The sequence below is a fragment of the Prunus avium genome, chromosome 3 (assembly GCF_965620075.1).
Source record: "Prunus avium chromosome 3, drPruAviu1.hap1.1, whole genome shotgun sequence".
NCBI lineage: Eukaryota > Viridiplantae > Streptophyta > Magnoliopsida > Rosales > Rosaceae > Prunus > Prunus avium.
In genome coordinates this window covers 12297405-12325039 of record NC_142286.1, presented here as the reverse complement: position 1 = coordinate 12325039, position 27635 = coordinate 12297405, and the positions used below count along the sequence as shown (strand labels likewise).

At 39.2% G+C, this 27635-nt stretch overlaps 1 protein-coding gene and 2 pseudogenes across 2 annotated transcripts; 2 read left to right on the top strand and 1 right to left on the bottom strand.

The window, feature by feature from the left end:
• The first annotated feature begins 1196 nt into the window (after positions 1 to 1196).
• LOC110744999 (putative O-methyltransferase 3 pseudogene) lies at positions 1197 to 6261 on the top strand (annotated as a pseudogene).
• Positions 2299 to 5217, bottom strand: LOC148295644 (S-adenosyl-L-methionine-dependent uroporphyrinogen III methyltransferase, chloroplastic pseudogene; annotated as a pseudogene). Its single transcript, XR_015834635.1, has 5 exons — positions 4978 to 5217; positions 4660 to 4737; positions 4478 to 4568; positions 2631 to 2673; positions 2299 to 2516 (listed from the first exon to the last, which is right to left on the bottom strand). The product of XR_015834635.1 is annotated as an S-adenosyl-L-methionine-dependent uroporphyrinogen III methyltransferase, chloroplastic pseudogene (transcript).
• Positions 6262 to 16216: 9955 nt separating the features above from the next.
• LOC110771846 (trans-resveratrol di-O-methyltransferase-like) lies at positions 16217 to 18147 on the top strand. The gene is made up of 2 exons (XM_021976198.2): positions 16217 to 17154; positions 17640 to 18147. The coding sequence occupies exons 1-2, from the start codon at positions 16282 to 16284 to the stop codon at positions 17946 to 17948; spliced, it is 1182 nt and encodes a 393-aa protein (XP_021831890.2). The 5' UTR covers positions 16217 to 16281; the 3' UTR covers positions 17949 to 18147.
• Positions 18148 to 27635: the final 9488 nt, after the last annotated feature.

The window sequence follows — 27635 nt, the reverse complement described above, 5'->3', positions numbered from 1 at the left end:
TAGTTTCTTTGAACGATCTTGTTTACCAGGATTGATTGGACTTCCCTTAATCCATTTGTTGTATATAATTTGTTAAGAAATTTATGTTCACTGAAAAAAATATATATATATTTGACATTTCTTTAATTAATTTATTTTTTGTTTTTGGTTTTTAGTACACTAACAAGTTGCAGGCTTTCACTTTGGATGTCAATTCTCAGGTAATGCTACCCTCTTCTTTTTATTATGCTTATATGTTTAAACATTGGGGACAATGTCAATCTTTAGTTAGCGGTAGAGAAGATGTGTTTATTATATTTTTTTTCTTTTTGCAACATGTTAGTTTTCCTTTTGTTTTGGTTTTGTTTATTTTGTTTATTTTCGTTAGTGAGTTCATGAAATAATAGTGTTCTATTCAAGCTTCTATTTAGTAATCGGGCCTCTTTCCTAATCAGCAGTGAGTGTTCGCGTCAACGGTGAAGTTCTGGGTGTGAATAATTTTGTGTGGCTAGTTTAGTTTCGTAGCCTTTTTAACTCGAGTTAGTAAGCTCTTAGGAGTGTCTCTACACCTAGTGCCTTAAAATCTTTTTGGTTTGAGAGTCACTGGCCTAACACTCGCTATATGGGTTAATTAGAAAGCTTAATGGAGCTAGGCATTGCACAGCCCACATTTTGAAAAAAAAAATAGTATAAAAAAAAAAACTTTGGTTTGTTTCTTGCAATGGAGTTTGACAACTTTTGAGATCAAAAGGTTGGTATGATTGGAATTTAGCTGCTTGCGTTCTCCTTACATGATTTTATGTTAATTACCAGTATATATATATATATATATATATATATATATATTTAATAACCACTTTATTAGCGAGTAAAGATGAATGACTTTTACATGATTTATTAGCAATATTTGCCAGTTGTCTTGCGTGCACAAACCACATTTTACTGTGAATCATTGTTATTTATTTGCTGTAAGAGTTTACATAACAGTAATTGCATACAGTAGAAGAAAAAAATGGAGTCGACCATCAAATACAGGAGCCAATTAACATGTCTAACACGTGGATCAGTTTGTTCACGTGGAAAACATGGGTATCCCAATTTCCAAATATATCTCTCTCCTTTATCGCATTAAGCTCCTCTAGCTCCACTCCACTCCACTATATAAAGAGATGTGCATCAATCTTAATTCTCACCAATTCTTGAGCCAATAGCAAGGCATGTGTAGTGAAGTGAGAGCAAGTCATGAGCTACTCCAAGCACAAGCCCACATTTGGAACCACATTTTTAGCTTCATAAATTCTATATGTCCCTCAAATGTGCAGTTCAATTAGATATCCCTGATGTCATCCAAAAACATGGCCAACGCATGACTCTTTCCGAGCTTGTCTCCGCCCTACCAATTTCCCCAACAAAAGCTCATTTCATCCCACGCCTCATGTGAATCTTAGTCCACTCCGGCTTCTTTGCCAGAGAAAGTCTGAATGGCAGCGAACAAGGTTATGTACCAACGGATGCCTCCACACTCCTCCTGAAAGACAATCCCATGAGCGCAAGGCCCTTCTTGCAGTATTTGACAATCCTACGCCATGTCACGTGGTGCATGGGATGACATTTTTTGGGATTACGGGAACCAGGACCCGACTCTTGCACATTTTTTCAATGACGCCATGGCTAGCGATGCCCGGTTGATCTTGAGCTTGATGATTGATGACTGCAAGGGGGTGTTTCAAGGAGTGGATTCGTTGGTTGACGTGGGCGGTGGGACAGGAACTGTGGCCAAGTCCATTGCTGATGCCTTCCCTCATATGAAATGCACTGTACTTGATCTCCCTCATGTAGTTGTCACTACAAGAAAACAGGTCTTCTGTGAAGACGAGTAGTCGTCACGTAAACATGTAAATTCGTCACAGTTGACAATATGTGACGCATTTTCGGCGTCACAAGGTTCGTCACCTATACCCCGTCACAGATTGTTTGACGTGACGAATTTACGATTTGTCACATAATGGTTCTATATGCGACGAATGTTTCGTCACATATAGTACCTTTGCACAAGGCATCTTTCGTCACTTATTATATCTATCAGTGACAAGCTGCATTGGTCACATTTCACAAGCGTCAGTGGGGATTTGTTTCTCACATATTTATCAAAATTGTGGGGAGTTGTTCCTCATATATTTATGAAAACTGTGAGAGTGTACGTCTCACATATAATCTGACCAGCATTCAATTCAATTCAATTCAACTCGATTACTACTATTCCCCATTATATTCTTTTCTTGTATAATATAGCAAAATAATACATTCAAGATCCCAAAGTTTCACAAGTAAATTGAACTCAAATTTCATTCCATTACGTCAAAATAATTACATTGTTTGATATTCAATAGTCTCAACTACATGTTTTTTTTCTTCTGATAACTACAATGTAATTTTTCTACAACTGAAAGTAATGTTGTCCCAAGATGAAAAAGAGTTGAACCAAATTGCAAACGATCCTCAACGACAACCAAAAAGAATGGATCTTTTTGGTTCAACTGTCATAAAAAAGAAAAATGGTCATAAAAATGGATATAGAAGATATAAAAGGGCAAATTACCATTGGGGAAGAACATCAAGCTGTTTAACACAGAGATAAAAGGCCAAATTACCATTGGGGAAGAACATCCTTATTTATGGCTGGGAAGCTACACACTGCCAGAAAATATAAAACATAATACAAAATTGTTAACATTAAAGTGAGAAGACAAACAGAATTAATGTTTGATGTCTAAGAAGTGACCACGGTGAGGAAAATAAAAGGATGAAAAACAGAATCCATCAATTAAATGTCAAGAAGCATGAAAAAATAAAAATCACACTCCTAAAAATGAAGGTGTACATACAAAGCATAAAAAGCTACAAAAGAATCTTTCCCGTGGTAATATAGGCAGAAAATATGGCCTCCATATAACAAAAAGATGTGCTTACACAACAAATTGACACAACAAATCCATTTTTCTTTCATTTACACAGAAAAAATCATGTACAAACCATCTAGACAAATAATTCAAATACATCTTAAACCATCTAAGAAGTTAACTCACTACAAGAAAAAAGCCTTTTAACAAGGTCTTTATGTACTGTCAATTAGTGGTCTACTTGTTCTTCCAAGGATATTGACTGTGGCTAGACACATAAATAAACAAAAGAAGAATTAATAGAAAATCAGTAAAACTATCAACCTATTATTAACCAACTAATAAGAATTCCAAAGTTTTAGATAGTTCTAAACACACAAGGACTTGAAATTGGTAAACACAAGTGGAGCCCAATTCCAACAAAAGTTAAAATCTATGCAGCCATCCAAAGTTGTTGCGATAATTCAATAATCATTTTCACAGTGCAGCCAAGATGTGAAGAATGAAAGAAGAAATAATATTTATATTTGAAGTGTAAGTCTGCAGCCCATGTGCAATTGCAAGTGCCGCCAGCCAAAGAGAGGAATGTAGCAGTCCACTTAAGAGAATATTGCAGGGCAAGGTTTGAACACTTTATTGTGAATTCCATCCAAAGAAAAGAAAAGAAAGGCAATTAACAAATGAGATGCAGCTGGTGGACGCCACACTTTAGCTTTGTCAGGTTTTAGGGAGTGTAGCAGCTAACTCAAGAGAATATTGCAACAAAAGCAACTAGATGAATGACCAATGCAGAGCCCACGTGAAGAGAGCACAAAACATGGCAGCCAGCACTTGAATTTTGCAGCTGAATTTGAAGGTCTCCAACCTCTATAAATAGAGAACAACGGCAAGTGAAGTGGGTGTGCAGATACAGAGCCTTACAGCAAAGAGAGCAAGGATAGAGAGAAGGAGTGAACCGAGAGCTATTTGGGCTCTCTTGTAGTTGTTCCTCACCTCTCATAGTTCTCATTTATTTCTTATGTATTTTATTTTCTTTGTTTTGTTTTTATTTTTAATTATGTCTACCTAAACTCATAGATTAAGGTTGAGGAGGAAACACCATTATGAAATAAAATTCTAGTTTTATCTTTCAATTCCCTACTATTTTGTTCTTCACTGTTTATAATTTTTCACTTCATGATTCTTTGACTATTAATAAACTCCTTGTCATGATTCTTTGACTATTAATTTCTCTAACAAGAAAAACAGAGAATTAATTCAAAAAATGGTGAATGCAGAGTCCAGGGCAACAACCAATTGAACATATGACAACATTATCATATATCAAATTGAATACTTGGGATATATAAACAAAAATCTACACCACTGTCATTGACATAAGAGTATTAAGTACTGAAAAAAAAATTGCTCGGATTCATAGAAGAGTCAAATTGTCAAAATACAAAAGGAAAACGTTGTAATCATTGCCATGTTCAGATTGCAAATTAAACCATGAATTAAAACAACACAAGAGCAATGGCCATGTTGTACAACCATTGGTCTCTCTGGTACCTTTCATATATTATCATAAAAAGTCTCCACTAAATAAGAGTGTTTACCAGACTAATCTATCATTGTAACTGGAATAACATTCACATCAATTCTTTGCTGTCGCAGAAAATCCATCTCCTCCCCACCCCTACCAAACACCTAAAGACAAAAAATACGTTTCACTACAAATTTGATAGGACACCACAATACCACAAGTAACAAACTGTCATACTTCAATGTAGGAACTCACCAGTGGATCCCTTCCTTTTAGTCTCACAACATTAGCTCCAGCTTCAGCAAAACTCAGTAGAAATTCATGTAGCACCTCCTGAAAGGGGGAAAAAACGATTCAGCTCTTTCCCAAGACCCCAAAGTAAAGCCCCAATTCACTTCTCTAACCCAGATACAAATTAACACAAACCCAAATACCCAATTCACCAAATTGCCTAAAGATTTCAAATTTATAGTAAGAGAGAACCCATATCAGAAACTCAATTGAAAATCAAAATAAAATTTGAAAGGTTGTTTCAGCTAATACAAGAAATGCTGATAAAGATTAGTGTTTTACCTGGATTCTGCTGTGGTACCCAGCAGTCTTGCCCACATAGAGAAGTCTAGCACCAGAGTCAACCAATTCCAACGCATCATTGGACACCAACCTATCATACAACAATAGATCAGCATTCTGAATAACTCTATAAGCCTTCGATGTCAGGAACTCAGGGTCCCCAAGCCCTGTCCCCACCAAGAACACATTTCCAGGCCCACACTTGCCGCTGCCACACCCTCCTTCGACCAAGAACACATCTCAAGGGGATGAGAGATTACAAGTGGAAGGTGGACTTAATTAAAAGTGGTTATTGTCGGGGGAATAGATTGAAATCAGAATTTGTTTGTGATTGAATGTGGGAGACAATGGGTCACGCGAAGGGGGAGACAGAGGGAGTACGGGAGAGAGGGAGAAATAGAGAGCGAGAGAGAGAGAGAAAGAGAGGAAGACCAGTGGTCGTCGTGTCCGGAGAGGAGGAGTAGTCGTCGTCGCCGGTGGTTTGTGGATGAGAGCGCAGGTAGTGTAGATGAAGCGAGCGTTGGGTTTTGTTCTTTTTTTTTTTTTTTTTTTTTTGGTCAATATCACTTTTATATAGTATACAGTGTTTCTTCTTCTCTGTGACGAATGTGCAATATTCGTCACATTTAGTTAAAAAAATTGGGCGCCGAGATTTCCCGCTATGTAATTTGTGACGACACCGAAATTATAATGTGACGAAGATGGAGCGAAAATTTTTTTAGGTCCTTTCAAGACGTTTAGGTGACGACTTGCAAAATTTTCTCACTTATACAAGCCAAATGTGACGGAATTTTCAGCGTCACGTAAAATTTGGTCACAGAAGGCCTGTTTTCTTGTAGTGTGTTGACCTAAAAGGGAGAGTAAGAACTTGGAATATGTTGCAGGGGACGTGTTTGAGGCTGTTCCTGCGGCCGATGCTATTTTTTTGAAGGTAAATCATCTCATCCTTAGTGATATTATATTGTTAAATACAGATTTCCATTCGTAGATCAATACAATATATGTGAAGCAGAGTATGCTTTCCAATTGGACTTTAAAGTATAAATCAAATTGGGTCCATAAGTAATTTGGTGATTTTGTTTGGTGATTGTATGTGACAAACAATGGATATTGCATGACTGGAGTGATGAAGAATGCGTGAAAATACTGGAGCGATGTAAAGAGGCAGTTACAAGAGAGGGCAAGAAAGGCAAGGTGATTATCGTAGATATGACGGTGGAGAACAAGAATGCACAGGGACAAATCCAGGATTTCGAAATCCACTGGGCTGGATTTCCCTTATAATCAAACTCGACGGTACGAGTGAATTTCATTGATAACAAAATTATACACCTAATCAGGGGGACATATTGAGTCGTACCCTCAAAATGCATCTAGTACATAAGATATAAACTAATAAAAAAAGATAATAATAAATAAACATGCAATGCAAATACATAATACAACTATTTGAGTTGTACCCTTCTATAGGCTTCAAAGAGTTGAAATCACTAATTATTGATTCGTTATCGATACTATTAGCACATTCTTTTTCAATGTGAAGTATCATATCATTACTACATTTTAGTATTTGCGCGACCAATATTAATTCGTTGCGCAAAGCTTGTTTGCGCGACGGGTAGAATAAAGCGTAGCGCAAATTCTTGCGACCAAATAATTCGTCGCGCATAGTTTGTTTGCGCGACAAACAACAATATCGTCGCATGAAGCTATTGGGAAAACGCGCATAAACAGGTATTTGGCGGTGAACTTTGCGCGACAGTAATTATCGTCGCGCGAAGGGGTTTTGTGCAACGATTAAAAACATTCGTCGCACAAAAAAAAAACGCGAAAAAAAAAAAACGATTGTTTATTGCATTTGGCGCCCAAAAATTGCGCCACAATAATATCGTCGCGCAGAGTTATTGCGGCAACACAACTGGCGTTGCGTAAGAAAAAAGCGCGCTAAGGCTTGCGCGAGAGCATCTCGATTTTGCGCGTCGAATTTTTTAGCGACGAAAATGTTTATAGCGTCGCGCAAAAAATCGATGTCGACAACACCTTGCGCGGCCTGGAAAGAACTCTTGCGCGATGACAAAGTCGTTTGCGCGACAGACTATATGCGACAAGCATCATCGAGCTGCCCCAACGGCGGACCAACATAGCTCATTGGCCCATGATGTTAGTTCAGGCGTTTGGACCCAATGTCCGATGAAATGGAAGTCTTGGAAGGCCATGCCTGACGAGGTGCAGATGGAGGTGCGCAGACAGCTGTCGGTATGTATCCTACCTTTTAATTGTTTTCCCTTCAAATTTTATATATTTCTAATACTTAATGTATGTAATTACTTTATTGTAGGTGAACTACAATTTAGAGAACCTCGACGACGAGTTGTTGGTGTACATCAACAGACTCTTTGCTGAGAGGTACAAGCAGTGGAAGAGCGACTTGCACCACCATTTTCAGGCATTTGATGATCCGCAGGTCGCTCTTCGGGAGGGTTGCCCGAAGGAGCTTGAGGGGCAGGAGGATAGTTGGGAGTGGCTCTGCGGTCATTTTCAGGAGGCCGATTATGTGGTATTTTTTTTATACTAAGTTGAAAATTATTACACGTTTCTTACTAATGTTTATTTAATTTTTTTATATTTCATTTGAATTTCAAATAATACGTTTTATTTTTTGTATAACAGAAGATGGCCAAAGCAAATAAGGGCAATAGGGAGAAGAAGACTCTTCTCCACCATTCAGGTTCTAGACCCTTCTCCTATAGGATGGAGGAGCGGCGGTGGGTAATAATAAAGTCATTTTTATTTAATTTTTAATATGTCATTAATATTAATTTGTTTTTTTCGTACTAACATTTTTCTTCTCTTGTTCAATTTAGGAGAGGTCCAAATTCCCAGAGATTGACGTCTTTGGCGACGTTTATGTTCGACCTGGGAATGAGTTGGCGGAGTCCCTTCATGTAAGTAGTCTTTAATTTTAATTATTATCTTACGCATTCAAGTTTCATGGTTATTATATGAATGTTTTAATTAATATTTTATGTTATGTTAAACAGACGACCATGATGGAGAAGAGCCAGTTAGTTCTTCAGGAGTCCGCCTCTCAGCTTCCTCTCGATATGCCGCTCGAGTCCGTGGCTCCTCCACAGGATGCGGGGTTTCAGATCTTGACGGAAACCTTGGATCAGACTCTCGGAAGGCGCCCAGGGACATACTGTCGAGGGATGGTGAATGCCCGGCGGCGGGAATCTAGACTCCGTTCATCATCCCAGTCAAACAATGCTATGATAGCAAAGTTGGCCCAGCTTGAAGCCTGAATGGCCCAGGTGGACCAGCTTGAAGCTCGGGTGGCCCAGGTGGACCAGCTTGAAGCCCGGGTGGCCCATATGGACCAGCTTGAAGCCCGGTTGGCCCATATGGCAGAGCTTGAGGCCCAGATGTCCCAAATGGCCCAGCTTGAAGCCCGGATGTCCCAGATGGATCAGTTTCTACAGTCTCTCTCCCAGTCCGGCATTCCCGTACTGCCTTTTGTTCCCCCGTCCACCTCTGCCCCTGTCCAGACCTCCGAGCCGCCAAACGACGAAGTAGATTTAGCTACATTGTTTAATTAGTTTTTTACTTTCTTAGTTACATTTTAAACATTTCTCTTGTATTATATTATGTTATAAAAAACAATTTGTCTTCATTACATTTTTTTTTATTGTAATTTGATCGAATTATTTATAAAAAAAAAAACCAAAATTATGTTTTTTCACCCACAAAAAAAAAAAGGAAAAAAAAAATTAATTACTAATTTTTGCGCAACGAAAAACAAACTCGTCACGCAAAAAACACTTATTACAAAATAAAAAACCATAAAACTAAATTTTAAAATAATATATTTTTGGTTTGCGCGATTGAACATTTCGTCCCCCTAAAGAAATGCGACAAATATATTGTCGTCGCGCAAGTAGACACGATCCCTTCATATTTGCGCGACGAATATTAGTCGTCGCATAGTGTTGTTGCAACGACGACCAGTTTGTCGCGCAAATGTTAGAGCGACGAAGAACTGTCGTCGTACCATGTTCTTGCAACGCAAGGATTTACGTCGTGCAAATATATTGCGCGACGAAGAGATGTCGTCGCACTTTGTTCTTGCAACGCCTGATTGTTCGTCGCGCAAATAGTCGCGCAAATAGTTTGCGCGACGGAATATATGTCGTACCTGAACTATTGCTGCAACGAAGGTCTATGCGCGACGATAAAGACTTTATCTGTCGCGCAAAGTCATTCTTGACGGTTATTGCGCGACTGATGTTGCGCGACACTATATTTGTCGCGCTATTGTTGGTACGACCTCTTTATTCTTTGCGCGACCATTATTCATTCGTCGCACAAACTATAAAATGTAGTAGTGTATATACAATCAGCAAAAAACTCATCCTCTATCTTGTTCCGAAGTCGATTTTTTATAAGTCTCATAGAAGAAAATGTAAGTTCTGTTGTTGCTGTGAATGCAGGTACGAAGTGGGCTATCCCTTCTATTTATCTATAGATATTTTTTTTTTGGGCTAAGACTACATTACATTTAAAATCAAGCTGCATTCGTCCCTGAGAATACAAATAAGGAATATGGGGCTTCGATATTGTTGATGCTCTTTTTGGGAGGGTCAACTTAGATAGAGGTGAAATGGTGGATGATGGGTGAAGGTGAGGATCTTCAGCATGTGTGTGAAGATTTGGGCAAGCGATAAATATACAGAAGACGAGATATACGTGGTTCACCCTTAATGAATGGGCTACGTCCACGGAGAAGGATGTTCTTATTATGATAATGTTTGTTTACATTTGTACAAGGGGTTGGACCCAAATATAAAGATAACATGTGAGAAGCCCAACCCAGTCATGGGGATCCCCTCCTAAGTGGAGAGTGGTATGCTCTTATAGGTGAGGGGGAGTCTTCACTTCTTGTAGCACACCTGCTTAATGTATTATGTTGGCAGCATGTAGTGTATTGTAATCTTGTTCAGGGTAAATTAATGTTACCTAGTTTATTTAGTATTGTATTAAATGCAAGTTTGTCAATTTGGGAGCTGCTCTGGAAATTCTATGGAAAATTTTGGAGTTAATTCTTGTTATATATGTATTCCACCAAAGGAACGTATACAAGCAGGGACTTTTATCTCTTTGCTTAGACCCAATAATCAACACGACCCTCTTCTATCTATCTAGTTCTCTCTTCATCATTTGGCAATTGCTCAGATTTCTCAAACTCCTTTTCCATATTAGGCAAAACCTCACTTTTGATCCATGTGGTTTATCACTTTTACTACTTAAGTCTTGTGGTTTCAATTTGATCATTTTCACCCATGTGGTGCAATTCAAAGACATTCTCCAATTTTTGTCAAATTAGAGTACCTGCGGTTACTTGTTGAGGAGCATTTTGGTCCAAAACAAGAAAGATAAAAATAAAATAAAAAATAAAGGAAAATGAAAGAAAGAGAAGGGAGAGAGAAACCCTCCGCACCACCACACCCGCCAGCCCACACGCCAACCACAACATTCGATCCTATGTCCCAAACCCAATACAAATCTACCACCGTCATCTCTCTCTTTCTCATGGCCCGCGCCGCCCCCCCCGCCGACTGTAACACCCAACACCCATCCCCCAATTCCCTCATCCAACCATTCGCCAATGTTCTCCAGTGCTCCCTGCCCCTCCTCGATATCTACTCACCACACCCAGTCCCTTCCCCCAAGCTAGCCCAAAGTAGAAGCCACAACCACCCTTCCAGAAACTCAATGGGAACTTACTATTAGATTCCACTCCCCCAACAACCTTCACATCTCCATTTTCTTCTCTCTTATCAATCCCTCTCTAAACTTTCCTTTTTTTCTTAATTTTCTTTTCGTTCTGCAATTTTCTCAGAAAAAGTTATACAGAAACAACAACCACCCAATTTCTCTTTCTATTGATTTGTTGGGGGAAATTTCACGTGCTTGGCGAATTTTATTTGTTTGGTAAATTATTTTTTCCTTTTTATTTTCGATAAATCTCAGTTCTTGGTTCATAACTCAGTAAAACAAATATTAGTTTTGGGGGATTTTCATGGATTTGGCAAATTCCAAGTTTGTATCACGGAAAATTTTGGATTCTCTAATGTATGGAAGGTTCTAATATTTTGCAATGGTTGTTGTTCAATAATTTTAATTGTGGTGGGGGAGGAGGAGGAGGGTTGGTGGCGGTCGTGATGAGAGGGGTGGCTAGGCAACTTGGTGGGAAGGTGGGAATGGGGAGGGAAATGCCTCTCCCTTTCTTCTATTTCCAGCATTTGTTTTTGTACTAAAATTCTCCTTGACAAGTAACGGTAGTACCTTGTGTTTGACACGAATTGGAGACTGTTCTTGAATTGCTTAAATTCAAAGCCATAAGGGTAATAACGATCAAATTGAAACAACATGGACTTTAGTGGTAAAAGTGTAAACCACATAGACCCAAAGTAACCTTTTCCTAGTTATTAATGTTATTTTAATGAATTTTTATTAATTGTACCTGGTTGAGGAGGCATTTCATGAGGTGTTATTACGGAGAGATAGTTTTGTCTGTATCGACTTCAAATGCATGTGTATACCCATCAGTTTGTGTTGTCGTGCCAAAGTTAGACTACACGAGGTTTGAGATGCGAGCCTCTAGAAGACGAGGCTCCCTTGAGTTCCTCCATTCTTCAACATGTCTGTCAGGGTCTGGAATGATAGGTCCCAGGTTTTTCCAAGTACTATAACCTAGACCTCATGCAATCCTTATTTAAGTGCATCCCATGATTCTGTTCTTAATTGTCAACATAAGAGGTTTGTCAATCTCTGTGTTTGGAGATTAAGTATCACAAGTACGAGTCATGGTAACATATACTAGAAGGTTTTTCTAGGTTTGTTAAGACTGGTTATCCAACTCATCATGTCAACTATGTGTCGTGGGATAGTTAATGGCTTTAATGAGTGTTGGTTGGGCCAATACTCAATCAATGACTATAGTGTCCTGTGACCTCGAGAGACGTCTTTAATGTGAGCATTGATCCTACTGTTGAAGATTGGCTCACCATAGATGCGGGAAGAAGAGGAAATCAGTGGCAGCAAGAGAGGAGCAGCAGGGAAGTTTACACAGGAGGCGATTGATCGCAATGGCCATGCCACTACACAAAATAGTTAAACAAAGACACAAAATAGACGACGTTGCATCTATAAACCGTCGTCATGTTTTAAAAGACGACAGTTTTATAAAACCGTCGTTGTATATTACCTTACACACTGCTAAAATGGGTTTGATTTTAAAAACACGACGCTTGTCAATTAAGAAGCGTCCTCTTTCAAAACGCGCTAAACGAAAAGAGGCACTTAAGTGAATTCGCGATCTTAATTTTTCAGATTTCTCCCCATCGCTTGAAAAAATCTCTCCCTCCTTTTGAAACCCTCAACAACTCTCTGGATCTCCCTCAACAATCTTAAACACTCCCTCTCACCTCTGAAGCACTCATCTCTATAATGTTCACTGCCATCATCTCCAAGCTTGTTGGCATCGGAGTCGGAGTTTGTGATTTAACATTCTAGGCCACTTAAGCCCCTTGGATGTCATCGACACCGAGCTCACTGGCATAGGAGGTCACAATCTCTTCCTCTTCTTCTTCTCTCTAGCTATGGTTTCATTGTATACATCAATTTAGGGTTCTTCAAGTTGGACTAGTTTTTATCAATTAATTTTGGGGGGTTAGGGTTTTTGATGTCTGATTTTTGGTTTAATAATTTGTGTCCGATGCGATTAGTATCAGATCTAGAAACAGTGAAAAAAAGAATGGAGCACTCTGATTTTTGGTTTAATAATTTGTGCCAAATGGCTCGCTCGACGCTCAAGAAAGAGTTGAAGCACTCTGACTCTGCTTTCGGTTCTGACAACTCAAAGGTATGAGGCCGAAGTAATTTTTGGCTTTTTCCCCTCTTTTGGCTTCTAAACGAATTGTTTTGATGATGGTTCTGATTTGGGGTTCTCTTTCTGCAGAGCTCGGTCGTTTCCGGTTCGCCCTAATCGATGTTGTGCCCAGCTGGATGTGGCTGTGGCTGTGGCTGTGGGCTAGGCTCGAGCCGTGGAAGTCCAAACCCAACAAGCAAAATTCGTGTTCTTCTTCATTGGAGTTAGTTGGTCACATCATTAATATTTTCTGGGTATGGGTTGCTGTGATGTTGAAGCTTATTTAATGGGTTGCTCTGTTTTTGTATTTTCAGATCTGGAAGGCATTTATGTGGTCTCAGTTGTGAATTAATTTTGGTGGGCTAATTTATAATTTTCTGTCCTTGTGTTTTACAGGTTGCTCGACAGTTCTCGTCCCAGCTAGAGTTGTGCAGGCACTGAAGCTGAACATTGATGATATGTGCGCACCTCAACTGCCCCACCTTCAGCGTCGTTTCAATGCAAGCTACAACCCTGAATCACTGTTTCTAGCAATCTTTACTTTTACCAAGTTGATTTTTAATGTGTAGCTAATTATGTTTATATATCTTAATTTAATTTTAACGGAATTTTTAATGCAGGTTGCTCAAGTGCTTCTCACACTGCCATATTCATTTTCCCAACTGGGTTTGCTATATGGGATTCTATTTCAGCTTTTTTATGGGTTGGTGGGAAGATGGACTGCTTATCTCATCAGTCTGCTATATGTTAAGTACAGAACTAGAAGGGAAAGAGAAAAGGTTGATTTTAGAAACCATGTAATTTAGTATACTCCATTATTTAGGAAGTATGTATGTGATAGGAATAAAGATTGATTAACTATGTAATAATATTGAATCTTCAAGTTTTATGAAATAAACAATTTTTGAGTGTATGTATTCATTAATAAAATAATATAGTTGGAATTCTAGTTAAAATTGTTGTAGACGACGGATTTACAATACAACAGTCGTCTTCATAGCTAATCAACGACGATTTTTAGGCATTAATTCAAATTCAAACATAATGGGAACTTCTTAGACGACGGTTTTAATGTAAATCCCGTCATCTATGCATATTATCAATGACCGTTTTTAACACAATACTGCCATCTTTGAGTACAATTAACAATGCTTTTTAATAAAATACTGACATCTTTATCCTTAAATGACGACAGTTTTAACAAAGCACTGTCATTTTTACCCATAAATAACGATGGTTTTTAACAAAAGACTGTCGTCTTTACATAATAAATAACGACGGTTAATAAACGACAGTTCTTACAAAAAAAATCGTCATCTTTACATATAATGGACGACAATTTTTAGTAAAAGCGTCGTCTTTAGAAATAATAGACGACGAGGATTTACTGTCGTGGTTTTATGCATCAAAAGATGTCGGTCGATTTCACGACGGTTGAAAAACCGGACACACAACGGTGGATTACCGTCGTCTTTTGTGATTTTTGTAGTAGTGTGCGTTCAATCGGTTTCTTCTAGTGGGTCGCGATGATGCTGTGTTCCAAGCTATTGATCGCTTCGTCCTTATTTTGTTCGCATGCTGAACATGGTTTTTTTCAGCAGTTTTGACGTGGCTTTCCTATTTTATTGGGGTTCATTAACCTAATTAAATAGGGTTTTAGTTTCCTATTCCTAGGTAACTTTTAACCCAAGTCTTATGCATTATAAAAAGGACTTTTGGGGTTATGTTAAATTAGCCAAGCCAAAGAGAGGTCTGGGAATTTAGAAGAGAGAGTAACAAGAGAATTTAAGAGGGAATTCTTGGGTGTTCATAAGGGAATCAAAGAGTTTGAGCAAGGGTGAAAGAAAAGAGAGTTAAGGTTCTTTTGAGAGCTAAGGGGGTTCTGGATTGTAATGAAAATTGTTCTTACATACTAGTGAATTTCTCGGGTGGATCACCAAGAAGATGTAGGCACGAGGTCGAATACTATAAATCTTTGTGTTCTTGTGTGTTTGCTTACTCTCTTCATGGTGTGTGTGTTTTATTCTCAAGGGGTGTGATCCGGTTACATGATCCATCAACAATAAGGTCTTGGAGTGTTTGCGCAGTCATTCCCTTATATGGCCTTGTTTGGGTCCATAAGTATTTGGCCAATGCTCAGCCCAATTTCTCTCTGGGGCTGGTAGAGGTGAAGTCTTTTGGAACCTGCTTGAAATGATGTCGTCTGTTTCTAATCAATGTTTGAGAGCAATTTCCTCTAGTAATCTTCGGTTTTGCTCGTATCATTACATTATATTTAGACAATGAATGAATGCTTAGCGACCAAATATTGTCTAATAAAGTGATAATCGATTTTAACATGTTTTGTGTTTAGCGATATACAATTGATTAAGGGTTAATGACACAAAGAACTTATATTGTTAAACTTGAGATAAGCGTGTGGCAGATGTGTTAATGTATAGCTCCCATTATTAATTCCATGCTCACAAATCATTCATCCGATATAGTGCTTTCCCAATTGTGCAAGAGAAATTTCAAATATCTTTCATAAATATCGCATGTCGATCAATCAGTGTGTGATGGTCTCTTGTTACTCCCAGCACAACTTCGACATGCGATATTTTCTGAATGAAACATCTTTTGGCTCTGCCCTTGTGAATGCTACGTGAGTGGACTGCGGAGGGCCTGTCTTCAAATCTCTATCAGCAGCTGTCATCTGTGTTTTTCTATTATTAATATTTATTATCATTTGTTTGTTTTTATATTTTGAATATAAATATCTTAGGTTAAACTAATTACGTGCGGCTTCATGAACCAGTAATAGCCCATCTCTTTCTTCATTCTCTTTTCTAGCTCTGCCTGCCTTCCGTTCCCATCCCCACCCATGATCCATCCCATCCCATCGATCGAATCTCTGGTCAAGAAAAAAGCAACCCCATCATTCATGTCCTCATGCATCATATATGCATGATGGACCCTACCTTACAATTATCATACTTAACTTCTTCTTCTTTTTCTTTCTGGGTTTCAAATTATGAAAAGACACAGAAGACAGCTGCTGATAGAGATTTGAAGATAGGCCCTCCGCAGTCCACTCACGTATTCACAAGGGGATTAGATGAGATTCGCTTGGCCAACATTCTTTTGGTCCCCTGCAATTATCATACTTAACTTTAGCCTACCCCACTGCCCGTCCTTCATCCTTTTGGATGACTGTCTGTTCTTAAACTTTAGCCTACCCCACTGCCAGTCAAGATACTATATGTTTGGATTACTCAAAAGATGTGGATTGTGTCGGGTCGGCAACGACTATATAAGCAGATCCCGAGTATAGAAGACTTCAAATAAGAGCCATCGGTGTTCTTGAGCTACACATATAAACATGCACACTTAGATAAATGAGTTTGAATAATGATAAAGTGAGTGCTACTAGCCATGAGCTTCTTCAAGCTCAAGCTCATGTGTGGAATCATATCTTCCAGTTCATAAACTCCATGTCATTAAAGTGTGCAGTTCAATTAGGCATCCCAGATGTGATTCACAACCATGGCCAACCCATATCCCTTTCCAATCTCATTTCCGGCCTCAATGTCCACCCTTCGAAAGCTCATTTCATCGCACGCCTCATGCGAATCCTCGTCCACTCCAATTTCTTTGCACAAGACCAGCAAGTTCAGCTACCACTTCTTCCAAACAATAATAACAACAATGAGAATATTGTTCATCAGGATCTTGATGATGAAGAGGAGGAAAAAGCTGTTGTGGTGTATAGCCTAACACCAGCTTCCAGGCTTCTCCTCAAGGAAGGTCCATTAAGCACCACACAATTTGTACTTATGATTCTTGATCCAGTAATGACAGATCCATTTCATCTAATGGGCACTTGGTGCCAGATGAACAATCATGGAAATCATGATCATCCAGCTTCCCCATTTGAGATGGCACATGGAAGGCCTCTTTGGGGTTTGGCTGCTCAACTACCAAAGTTTGATAGCTTGTTTAATGAAGCAATGGAGGCTGACTCTCAACTGCTTGAAAGGGCAGTGGTTGAAGAGTGTGAAGGAGTTTTTGAGGGTTTGAATTCCTTGGTTGATGTTGGAGGTGGCACAGGAACCATGGCTAAGGCCATTGCCAAGGCCTTCCCCAACATCAATTGCACTGTCTTTGACCAACCACATGTTGTTGCAAACTTGCAAGGGACTCACAATTTGGATTTTGTTGGAGGAGACATGTTTGAGAAGATACCCCCAGCAAATGCAATTTTCCTCAAGGTAATTATAAAACTCAATTATTTCTCTCATTTTTATTATTCCTTAATTTCCTAATTAATTATTACCTTGTCCTTGTTTTGCTTGGCTTTCAATCCGAGCAGTGTATTTAAGGAATTTTTATGGAGTTTAATAATAAAACTCAAAACGAAAAGACAATCTTGTTGAAGAATATAAAGTCACACATTGGAAATTTAGACAAAATGTATAACATATGCCCTTTTATATAAACCCCACACCAGCTTGGACTATGCTGGTGGTTAATTTGGGGTAATATCGATGTTGCCAATAGTGGTCCGCGGGTCCGTCACTCTGAAATCTTAACAAACTTTACTATTCATAAATGAATTAGTAATGATGACATGTCAATCGATGCATGTACAAAGTATATTAAGCAGGTACCGTACGCTAATTCTACGCACAGATGTGGTTGTGAGTACAAATTCAACGCTTACGTTAAAGTAATTAACCATTAAATCAATGATCAGTGGATTCTGCATGATTGGAGTGATGAGGAAAGCGTGAAGATATTGAAGAAGAGTAGAGAAGCAATTCTGAGCAAAAATGAAGGAGGAAAGGTTATCATCCTGGACATAAATGTGTCTTCAGATAATAAGAAGATGGATAAGAAATCAATTGAAACTCAGCTCATGTGGGATATGTTGATGATGGTCGACCTCAATGGCAAAGAGCGTAGTGAAGCAGAGTGGGAAAAGCTCTTTCTGACTGCCGGATTCTCTCACTATAAGATTACACATACATTGGGCCTAAGGTCTCTTATTGAAGTTTACCCCTGAAAAAAAAGCATCACTCTTTTAATTGCATGTTAAGTGCATGCGAATTTCATGAAATAAACCCTAAATCTATTTTACCTCTTTTGGTATGTATATGCATATTTTATCTAAGTTCGGAATGTTTGCTTCTTTTTTGTAATCTTTAAAGTTTATGATGTAGCTCTTAATAAATAAAAATGGTACGCAGTACCTCTCAGTCTAATAGTGTTTCTTAATGACATGGAAGAAGTTTTAAGTTCAAAACACACCACCTCATTAGTAAAATTTAAAAAAATAAAAATTTGATGCCCCAAAGAGAAAAAGGAGAAGCCCAAATGCATGATGGACTAATAAGACATATGCTCATACATAAAAGAAAATTGACTTGTTGACTGTGGGAGCAAATTTCTTCCCATGAGAATATTCGATTGAGATTCCTCTTCCTTCGTCACTATCTCCTTCTCCCTGCAAAATAGATCAGAGTAAAAGGACCACACCCGGGGGGTGTTGGCCAAAGGCCCTCCGATGCCTAAGTTAGGTTGGGTGTTTTAAGGAAAACCGGGTGGCCGGAGCCGTGTATGGTGGTCGGAGCCTTGTGTGAGAGAGAGAAAGAATATGGTGGCTAGGGTTTGTGAGGGATAATTTCTGCAGAGTTTCAGTAGGAATTTAGACGTACCTAGACCCTTATGTGTAGCCAAGTATTTATAGGGGCCTCGGAGGCTAGAGTTTCAGAGGAATAATTCTGAACGGAATTATTCCTCCTCGATTAGGCGAGATTTGATTAATTAGGGATTTGATTTATTTGATTTAAATAAAATCCCTAATTGGAGTAGGAATCAAATCAGGTCAAATAATCCCCAATTAAATTGAGTAACTCCCAATTAGGTCAAATAATCCCCAAATGGAAGGAATTATTTGACCTAGAGTTTCGATTTAATTCGGTTCCCACATTGACCATCGATGGTTTTCAAGCCAATGAGGAATTTTACCCTACAATCACAGGATTAAAACAAAACGGGTGAACAATATGTAATGTATACTTGATTTGAAACCACCATCTCTTTCTTCATTCTCTTCTCCAGTTCTGCATGCCTTCTCCCATCCCATCCCATCGATAGAATCTCTGGTCAAGAAAAAGGCAACCCCATCATTCATGTCCTCATGCATCATATATGCATGATGGACCCTACCTTACAATTATCATACTTAACTTCTTCTTCTTTTTCTTTCTGGATTTCAAATTATGAAAAAACACAGATGACAGTTGTTGATGGAGATTTGAAGATAGGCCCTCCGTAGTCCACTCACGTAGCATTCACAAGGGATTAGATGAGATTCGCTTGGCCCTTCTTTTGGTCCCCTGCAATTAACATTGGAGTCTTTTAATTATGATCTTCCATATCAATTATTATGTATCAACATTGAATATATATTACAATAATCTTAGTGGTACAACAGCGACCCCGGTAAGAATATTACTGTTGTTGGTACCGTGACTAACCGAGCAACCAGGAGTCCCACATCGGAAAACTACAAGAGATGGAGACTCCCCCTCACCTCTAATAGAAGACTACTCTCCCCTTAGAAAGGGGCTCTCTCTTGAGGACTCTCCTGCTAGTCTGGCCTTCGGGTCCTGGGTCTTCTGACTTGGGGACTTGACCCCTGGGCTTCAGATTCCTAGCTTTGTACCTTAGGCCCTAGGCCTTCTTCCATTTATCTTTTGGGTCTAATCCCCTTGTACAACTGTAAACAAACATTATCATAATGAGAACATCTTCTCTGTGGACATAGACCATTCATTAAGGGTGAACCACGTATATCTTGTCTTTCATATATTTATCGCTTGCCCAAGTCCTCACACACATGCTGAAGGTCCTCACCTTCACCCTTCATCCACCACACCTCATCACTAAGTTGGACTCAATCTTGGTCGAACCATTTTGAGCATCAACAGTTTGGCGCCATCTGTGGGAATCTACACAAAAGGCTTCTATCGTTCTCCCTTTCTTCAGTGCCCTTCGGCACCCCTCCAATCATCATCCTTAACCATTCAGCACTACCTGTGCCGAAGCATTCAGGAGTCATCAAAACACCAACATGCTGAAGACACCCACTTTGTCAAAGTCTTACAAAAGACTCAAATCCAAAGCCAACAGGAAGGCTAGGCCACGTGCAAAATCTGCCTACAGCAAAAGAAAGCCCACTAAGACGGCCTATTTGCCTCTCGAACGGCAAGGCAGTGGGCACCCAATCAGAGAGCCACATCCTCTTGCAACATGCAAGATTGGCACCTTCGGCAACTCGTGCCCTTCGGCATTTTATATTGAGACATGCAAGTCTTATGCCTTCGGCACCCTCGTGCCTACGCCACTTCCTCTTGCGACATGCAAGCTTGGCACTTTCGGCACCCCGTGGACCTTCGGCATTTTATATTGCGACATGCAAGTCTTATGCCTTCGGCACCCTCGTGCCTACACCACTTCCTCTTGTGACATGCAAGCTTGGCACCTTCAGCACCCCATGCCCTTCGGCATTTTATATTGCGACATGCAAGTCTTATGCCTTCGGCACCCTCGTGCCTACGCCACTTCCTCTTGCGACATGCAAGCTTGGCACCTTTGGCACCCCGTGGACTTTTGACATTTTATATTGCGACATGCAAGTCTTATGCCTTCGGCACCCTCGTGCCTAAGCATATTGCCTTGCAACATGCAAGCTTTGTGTCGCCTTTGGCATCCCTTCACCTTCGGCACCCCCGTGCCTAAGCTCACTTTCGGCAACCCAGTGCCTAAGTTCACATTCGGCACCCCCTTGCCTAAGCACATCGCCTTGCGACACGCAAGCTTTACACCTTTGGCACCCCCGTACTTAGGCACATTGCCTTGCGACATGCAAGCTTATGCATTTGGCAAACCCCTCTGCCTTCGGCACCCTTGTGCCTTTAGCATTCCCTTTGCCTTAGGCTCAACCTAAGCCCACATGGCCCCTTGTTGAACGGCACGACACATGCCTAGCCCAGACACACCCAAGCCCTGCTGAAGGTTCACTCTCTTTCTTCCTGAGCCCAGCTCCAAATTATGTCAATATCCAAGGGACCTGGCCCCCTTCCGAAGGCTCAGATGGCTAACAACACTTTCTTGCCGAAGCTCAACTCTAGCCAAAGTCATATCCGGTCAAAGCTTAAGGCCCTAGGCCATGCCACTATGCCCTTACCGAAGCCCAACTAGGGCTCAGCCAATACCCATGCCCTGAGCCCACGCGGCCCAGCCCCAAGGTCTGCCGAAGCCCAAGGCAGCTTGCGCCAGACCCAAACCACTCTCTTGTTGAGCCGCCGAAGCCTTCATGCTCCTCCGAGAGGCCTCAAAAAATTTCAAATGACCCCTACTGTTCGGCAGGATCTGTTCCAGCTACACGGCGCTTGCCAAACAATTTTTGAAACCCCATTTCCAATAGATCTTGCTGAACCCTAGCCATTTCTCTCTTATTTTGTTCCTTGCCGAAGCCCAAAGCCCGGCCCCTTTCCGAACAAGCTCAAGCCCAAAGGTCCAGCTCCAACTAAGGCTCAGCTCCAAAACAAACTCCTAAGGCCAAGCTCCGTACACAAGCTTGGAGGCCCATGCTGAAGCTAGGAGAAGGCTTCACCAAAAAAAAAAAAAAAAAAAGGGAACCTGCCCTTCTTACTTGGGGACTTGGGGGACTGGGGATAGTGCACTATACGACTTGGAAGATGAACTACGGTGTTGCTCGGCCAGTGCACTTAAAGTTACAAATCCCTAAACAAGAAGTACCTTCTTACTCGCGAACTTGGGGAACTACTGTTGGTACTGTGACTAACCGAGCAACCAGGAGTCCCACATCGGAAAACTACAAGAGATGGAGACTCCCCCTCACCTATAAAAGAAGATAACTCTTCCCTTAGAAAGGGGCTCTCTCTTGAGGACTCTCCTGCTAGTCTGGCCTTCGGGTCCTGGGTCTCCGGACTTGGGGACTTGACCCCTGGGCTTCAGATTCCTAGCTGTGTACCTTAGGCCCTAGGCCTTCTTCCATTTATCTTTTGGGTCTAATTCCCTTGTACAACTGTAAACAAATATTATCATAATGAGAACATCTTCTCCGTGGATGTATCCCATTCATTAAGGGTGAACCACATATATCTTGTCTTTCATATATTTATCGCTTGCCCAAGTCCTCACACACATGCTGAAGGTCCTCACCTTCACCCTTCATCCACCACAGCTCATCACTAAGTTGGACTCAATCTTGGCCGAACCATTTTGAGCATCAACAACTGTTAAATACAGTGATGCATGCAAGCAATATTAGATTGATAAAATTAATCTTATAGTTATTGGCAAGATCTGAATCCATAAAATCTTCATACATCATCTACCAAATAACTTATAGAGGCTTAGAAAGAAGATCGTGGAAGGAGAAGGGTTGCCTAGATTAAAGTAGCCGTTAAATCACCCATTTCCCCACGAAGTCTAGAGGAGTAGGCAGATGTGGGCTAAAGGCAATAGCAAAAAGTGGCACGCGTCATTAAAATGGCCAATCATTAAGTCGAAAACCGTTTCAAACGGTTCAGACTCAAGGGGCATTGTTTGGGCCCAAATCCCGCGCGCTAGGACAATTTGGCAAAGGCCCATATCAAAAGAAGGATTTGTTGGGTTTTGTTTTGTTTCTTTTTTAAATGCAGAGATCAACCCAGATGGTTAAAGATGCAGAGATCAGCCCAGGTGGTTTTTGAAAGCCCAGACCTTTGAGAACCAATTAAACATAAATGGGCTCAGTTTCAAAAATCTCCAAAAACCCAAAAGAATCAATCACCACTGTTGATCAAATCAAATCCAAAAGCAGATATTATGGAAAGTCTCTCTTCCAAAGAAAGGCCCATGTGACGGTGTTAATGTATGAATTTTGATTAATTCTTTTGGCTTCCCTTGACAATTTTGTAATAGGACTTTAATATGTATTTATCAAGCTCAAGGTTAGATTAAGATTAGCATCTCTAAGTGTTCTTAACTCTCATCTATCCTATGGAGGTTCAAGCAATTTGACAAAGGTAAAATCATGCATTGCATATCATGCATTAAAACTGTTTTCATAAATTATGACTAGTCATCCTTGCTCTGTAGGATTTCCAGCTGGTTAACCATCTGTTTTGTCCTATTCTCTTTTCTCTCTCTGTTGCCATGTGTCAGTCTGACCTAAGGGATTCTTTTGTCTGTAAAGGCAAGTGAATTCCTCATTTGGAAGCCGTCTCTTTTGTGTGGAAGTTTTGGAAAGATTGGCTTGCCATCTTTCTCTTCTTCTTCCTCAAGAGTAAACCATATATTTCATCTATGAGTTTTTCTAATTGATTTCTTTTTGAAAAACTGCTTTTGAAATATGAATTTGCATCTAGCCTTTTAAATCATTCTCTCATTTAGATCTAGATCGGATTCACGACTGATTTCTTCAAGAGTATGGTTTCTTGAAGAAATTTGGTCATTCTCCCTTGAATCCAAAGTTTGGTTTCGGTTTGAGTTGGAGCTTGCAAGCTAGTGCCATGGGATGAACGAGCTGGAGAAGGAGCTGCCATTGCCATGAAGAACTGAGCTTCAAGCTTTGCTAAGATGGAGAAGAAGATTGCACAAAGGAGGTAAAGCTCATCTTCCTAAATAGATCTAGGTTTTGCTTGAGCTTGCTTGTATTCCTTTGTAAGAATCTTTTTCTACTTAGTGGATTCCCTAGTCGGTTGATGACTCCCAGTTTTTCCCAATGGTGGGTTTCTCGGTAAACAAAATCTGTTTTGCATATCTGTAAATTTTTCTGGGTTTGTGTTCTTGGTGGTTGACTAGTCATCTATATCTGCTGTTTGCTGTTTACTTGATAATGATGACTTCACACACTTTCACCATAGTTGTTGCTAGCACAGGGGATGCCTAGATTGATGGGTCCTTCTGAGTGCCTAGGTTGTCACTAGTAATCTTCTAGGGCTGCAGGTACTTTGTGGCATGCTCTGTGTGTTCTCTTGATTGTTGAGTTGTTGTTTCTTGTTTGTTTAGTTAAATTTACCCCTCGTCACCTAAGTATCAATTTTAGACGGGGAAAGTCAAAAATCTCAACTAGGAAGTGATGGGGAGTTAATGAAAGCAGGTTTGCCAGAAGAACACTCCCCATAAACCATTCAAAATAAACATAAGGAAAGGACAGCCAAGTTGCCCTTCTACACTCATAGAGGGCTCTACGTTGAAACAGATTGAAACAGGATGTGTTTTTCAAGAAATAAAGCAGGAGACAAGGGAGTTGGAAAGCTAGGAAAAGACCACCATAGAATCTGACTGTTGATGGTTCCAGCTCTGCCAAAACATTAAATTCCCCTTTTTTGGGGCATTAGAGAAAAGGAAAATCTTTTCAAAGATCTGCTGCCCAATTTTAAAAGTTTTAAAAATAAAAGAAACTCTCATTTCATAGTTCTCTATAAATATGAAAGGAGGTGAACAAATTGAAAGACAGCCAAAAAATCAATCAAGACAAAAACTCTCAAACCATATTGACAAATTCGAAAGAACAAAGTCATTCGAGTCTCAAAAAACCTTCAGACTTTGAAGCAATCAAACCAAACAACCAGAACTTGGTTCATTCCAATTCTAGAGAAACATTTTCACAAATGAAACAAGACTTTTCTTGTTACAAATTTCCGAGTGCTCAGAATTGCCAGAATAGCTTCTCCTTAAGTCACAATCAAGCAAACAAAGTACTGAGGTGCAGCTCCAAGCCAGCAATCATCAATCCAGCCATCTTCCTCTCAACTCAGGTTGAAGTAACACCTTTTCTGCCCACCAGCCGGCCTCTCCATGGCCAGAACAGATTAAAGCTCTGCCAATTTCGACATTGGTATCGATTTCCAATTGAAAATCATCGATTGAAGATACCAACGTGCAATCCCAATATAAATGAGTCCAGTCCAACCCGATTCACCAAAACAGATAGAAGTCGAAGCCCAGTTTTCTGCCTCTCCAAACTTGGCAGATTTTCTCTGTTCTAATTTTTGTTCAGTAGATAGGTTATGTTTATTATTTCAAATAGTTTGAACTCATTTTCCAGCTTTTGTTTTGGCTAAAACTACCAGTTTTCTGTACTGTGAAAAATTATAAAGTCCTCACCAGTCTGAGGCAAGAAAAAGAACTTACTTGGGAGATATTCCTCACCCAAATTCACAATTTCTTGTTTAGAATCAGTAACTTGAGGCACAAGTTATCTATTTTTTAGAAGTCTTCTAGGGTTCTAAATTGCTAGCAGTGGCACGCTCATACACAAAAAGAAAGTTGACTTGTTGACCACAAATGGTTTTCAAGCCAATGGGGAACTTTACCCTATCATCACAGGAACAGACCAAAAAACGGGTGAACAATACCCTAAACCACACATTCGATAACCTATCATTCTCATTCCATATTACAAACATGTACATACAGTCACGTACGTACTTAGAATTTAAAGGCATTCAGACTATAGTTACTACATACACAAATTAATATGTAAAGAAATCATCTTAGGTATATTTAAAAATCAAGCACATAACCCGAAATAAACATGTATATAGGGTTAGAATTAAGAGACGCTTTTTGACACAAACTATAACCCACTTGATTAGTCGTTAGATGAAACCATTTTGAATGATAGTTATGTTAAAAATGTTCAGTATTTGTCCCATATCGAAAATTTAAGGAACCTTATATGGGTTTATAAAGAGTTAGGCTACTTCGTTTATTGTCAATTAATTTTGGAGTGGAAACTCAAACTTTAGCCTACCACACTGCCTGTCCTTCATCCTTTTGGATGACTATCTGTTCTTAAACTTTAAAACTGAATCTCTGGATAATTATGACTTGAAAACTTAATAGTACTATTGGATTACTATATATGGCTTTGCGTATTCCTCAATTCAGACTTCAGAGTGCAACAACCACATGTTTTGGGTATTTCTCCACTATCTCAGTCATTAAGCCAACAAACTGTTAACTATTAGCTTTGGATCAATTGTAAGAGTTCTTTTGGTTCCTCAATTTCTAGAAATTTCTATAATTTGATGCTTCATAAACCTTCTTGGTGTGGTGCCATGGAGTTTGGTTATTTTTTGGCTGCAATGGGAGTTGGGTGTTTTGCTTACTTTGATTAAAAAGTAATGATATATATTTAAAATGAATAAAAAGGGTTAGAAGAGAACTTAGATTAATATCTCTGAATATTTGTGGTTCTTCGTGCTTCCAAATTTGAAAAAGAAGATGGATAGAGGAGAGAACCGAGAGAAAGAGTTTTTCTTCTCTGGGTAAGGAGAGAATATAATTACTATTGAAGGAGAAGAACATATTATATATATAGTATTACATACACATAATATTAGATGAAACTTCACTTTGTCAATTTCTCCCTCCCACTTCAAAGTTCAATCTACAGTAACCTTCTGCACATGCATAGGATATTAGCATATACGTACGGCCCCTTCTAGTATTATTTACTTAAGGTTTTTTTTTTTTATCACAAATGGCCCTTGAGGTTTGCAAATTATCACCTTTGGTCCCTCATGTTTTTATCTGACATTATTGGTCCCTTATGTTACACCTCACACATCAATTTGGTCCCGCCGTCACGTTCCGTCAAAATTTTCCGTTAGATTGCTGACGTGGATTAAACAATGTTTTAAATATTTTGGGTTTTTATCACAAATGGTACCTGAGGTTTGCGAAATTATCACCTTTGGTTCTTTATATTTTTTTTTTCTGACATTATTGGTCCTTATGTTACACCTCACACATCAATTTGATCCCACCATGAGATTTCGTTAATTTTTTTGTTAAATTACTGACATCACACATATGTCGTGCACACATAGTGAATGAGAAAATGTCAAGTGGATCTAAATGAAGAAATGTTTTTAAAAAAAATAGTTTAACATTTAAAATCTTTTTTAAAAGAGAAAATTTTCAAAACATACATTTTTTTTGGACACACAATATTGACACCCGCTGATGTGTCAATGTATCATTCGCTGAACAGAAAACGAGGAGAAAAGAAGAGCAAATGATACATTGACATATCAGCGGGTGTCACTAAGTGTGTCAATGTTGTGTGTCCAAATAGCATTACTCTTAAAAAATAGTTCAACATTTAAAATATTTTTTTTCAAAAATTTTTAAAAAGAGAGAAAATTTTCAAAACATAACTTTTTTTTATTCAAATCCACTTGGCATGTTATTATTAGACATGTAGGCTCCACATACATGTCACATCAAATCCGTTAGGTTCTATTGAAATTTTCATCAATTTAACAGAAATTTCAACATAACCTAATGGATTTGACGTGACATGTAAATGGAGCCTACATGTCCAATAATAACATGTCAAGTGGATTTTAATAAAAAAACAAATTATGTTATAAAAATTTTCTCTTTTTTTATTATTAATTTTGTTCTAAAAGATTTTTAATGTTAAACTATTTTTAAAAATATATAAAGGACAAATAATGTCAGAAAAAAAACATAAAGGACCAAAGGTGATAATTTCCCAAATCTCAAGGACCATTTGTGATAAAACCCAAAATATTTAAAACATTGTTTAATCCACATGGTGTCCCCGTCAACAATCTAACGGAAAATTCTGACGGAACTTGACCACGGGACCAAATTGATGTGTGGGGTGTAACATAAGGAACGAATAATGCCAGAA

Coding starts and splice junctions, on each gene's coding strand:
- LOC110771846 (XM_021976198.2), top strand. CDS start 16,282: ATGAGTTTGAATAATGATAAAGTGAGTGCTACTAGCCATGAGCTTCTT. Junction 17,155..17,639: donor CAAATGCAATTTTCCTCAAG/GTAATTATAAAA, acceptor ATCAATGATCAG/TGGATTCTGCATGATTGGAG.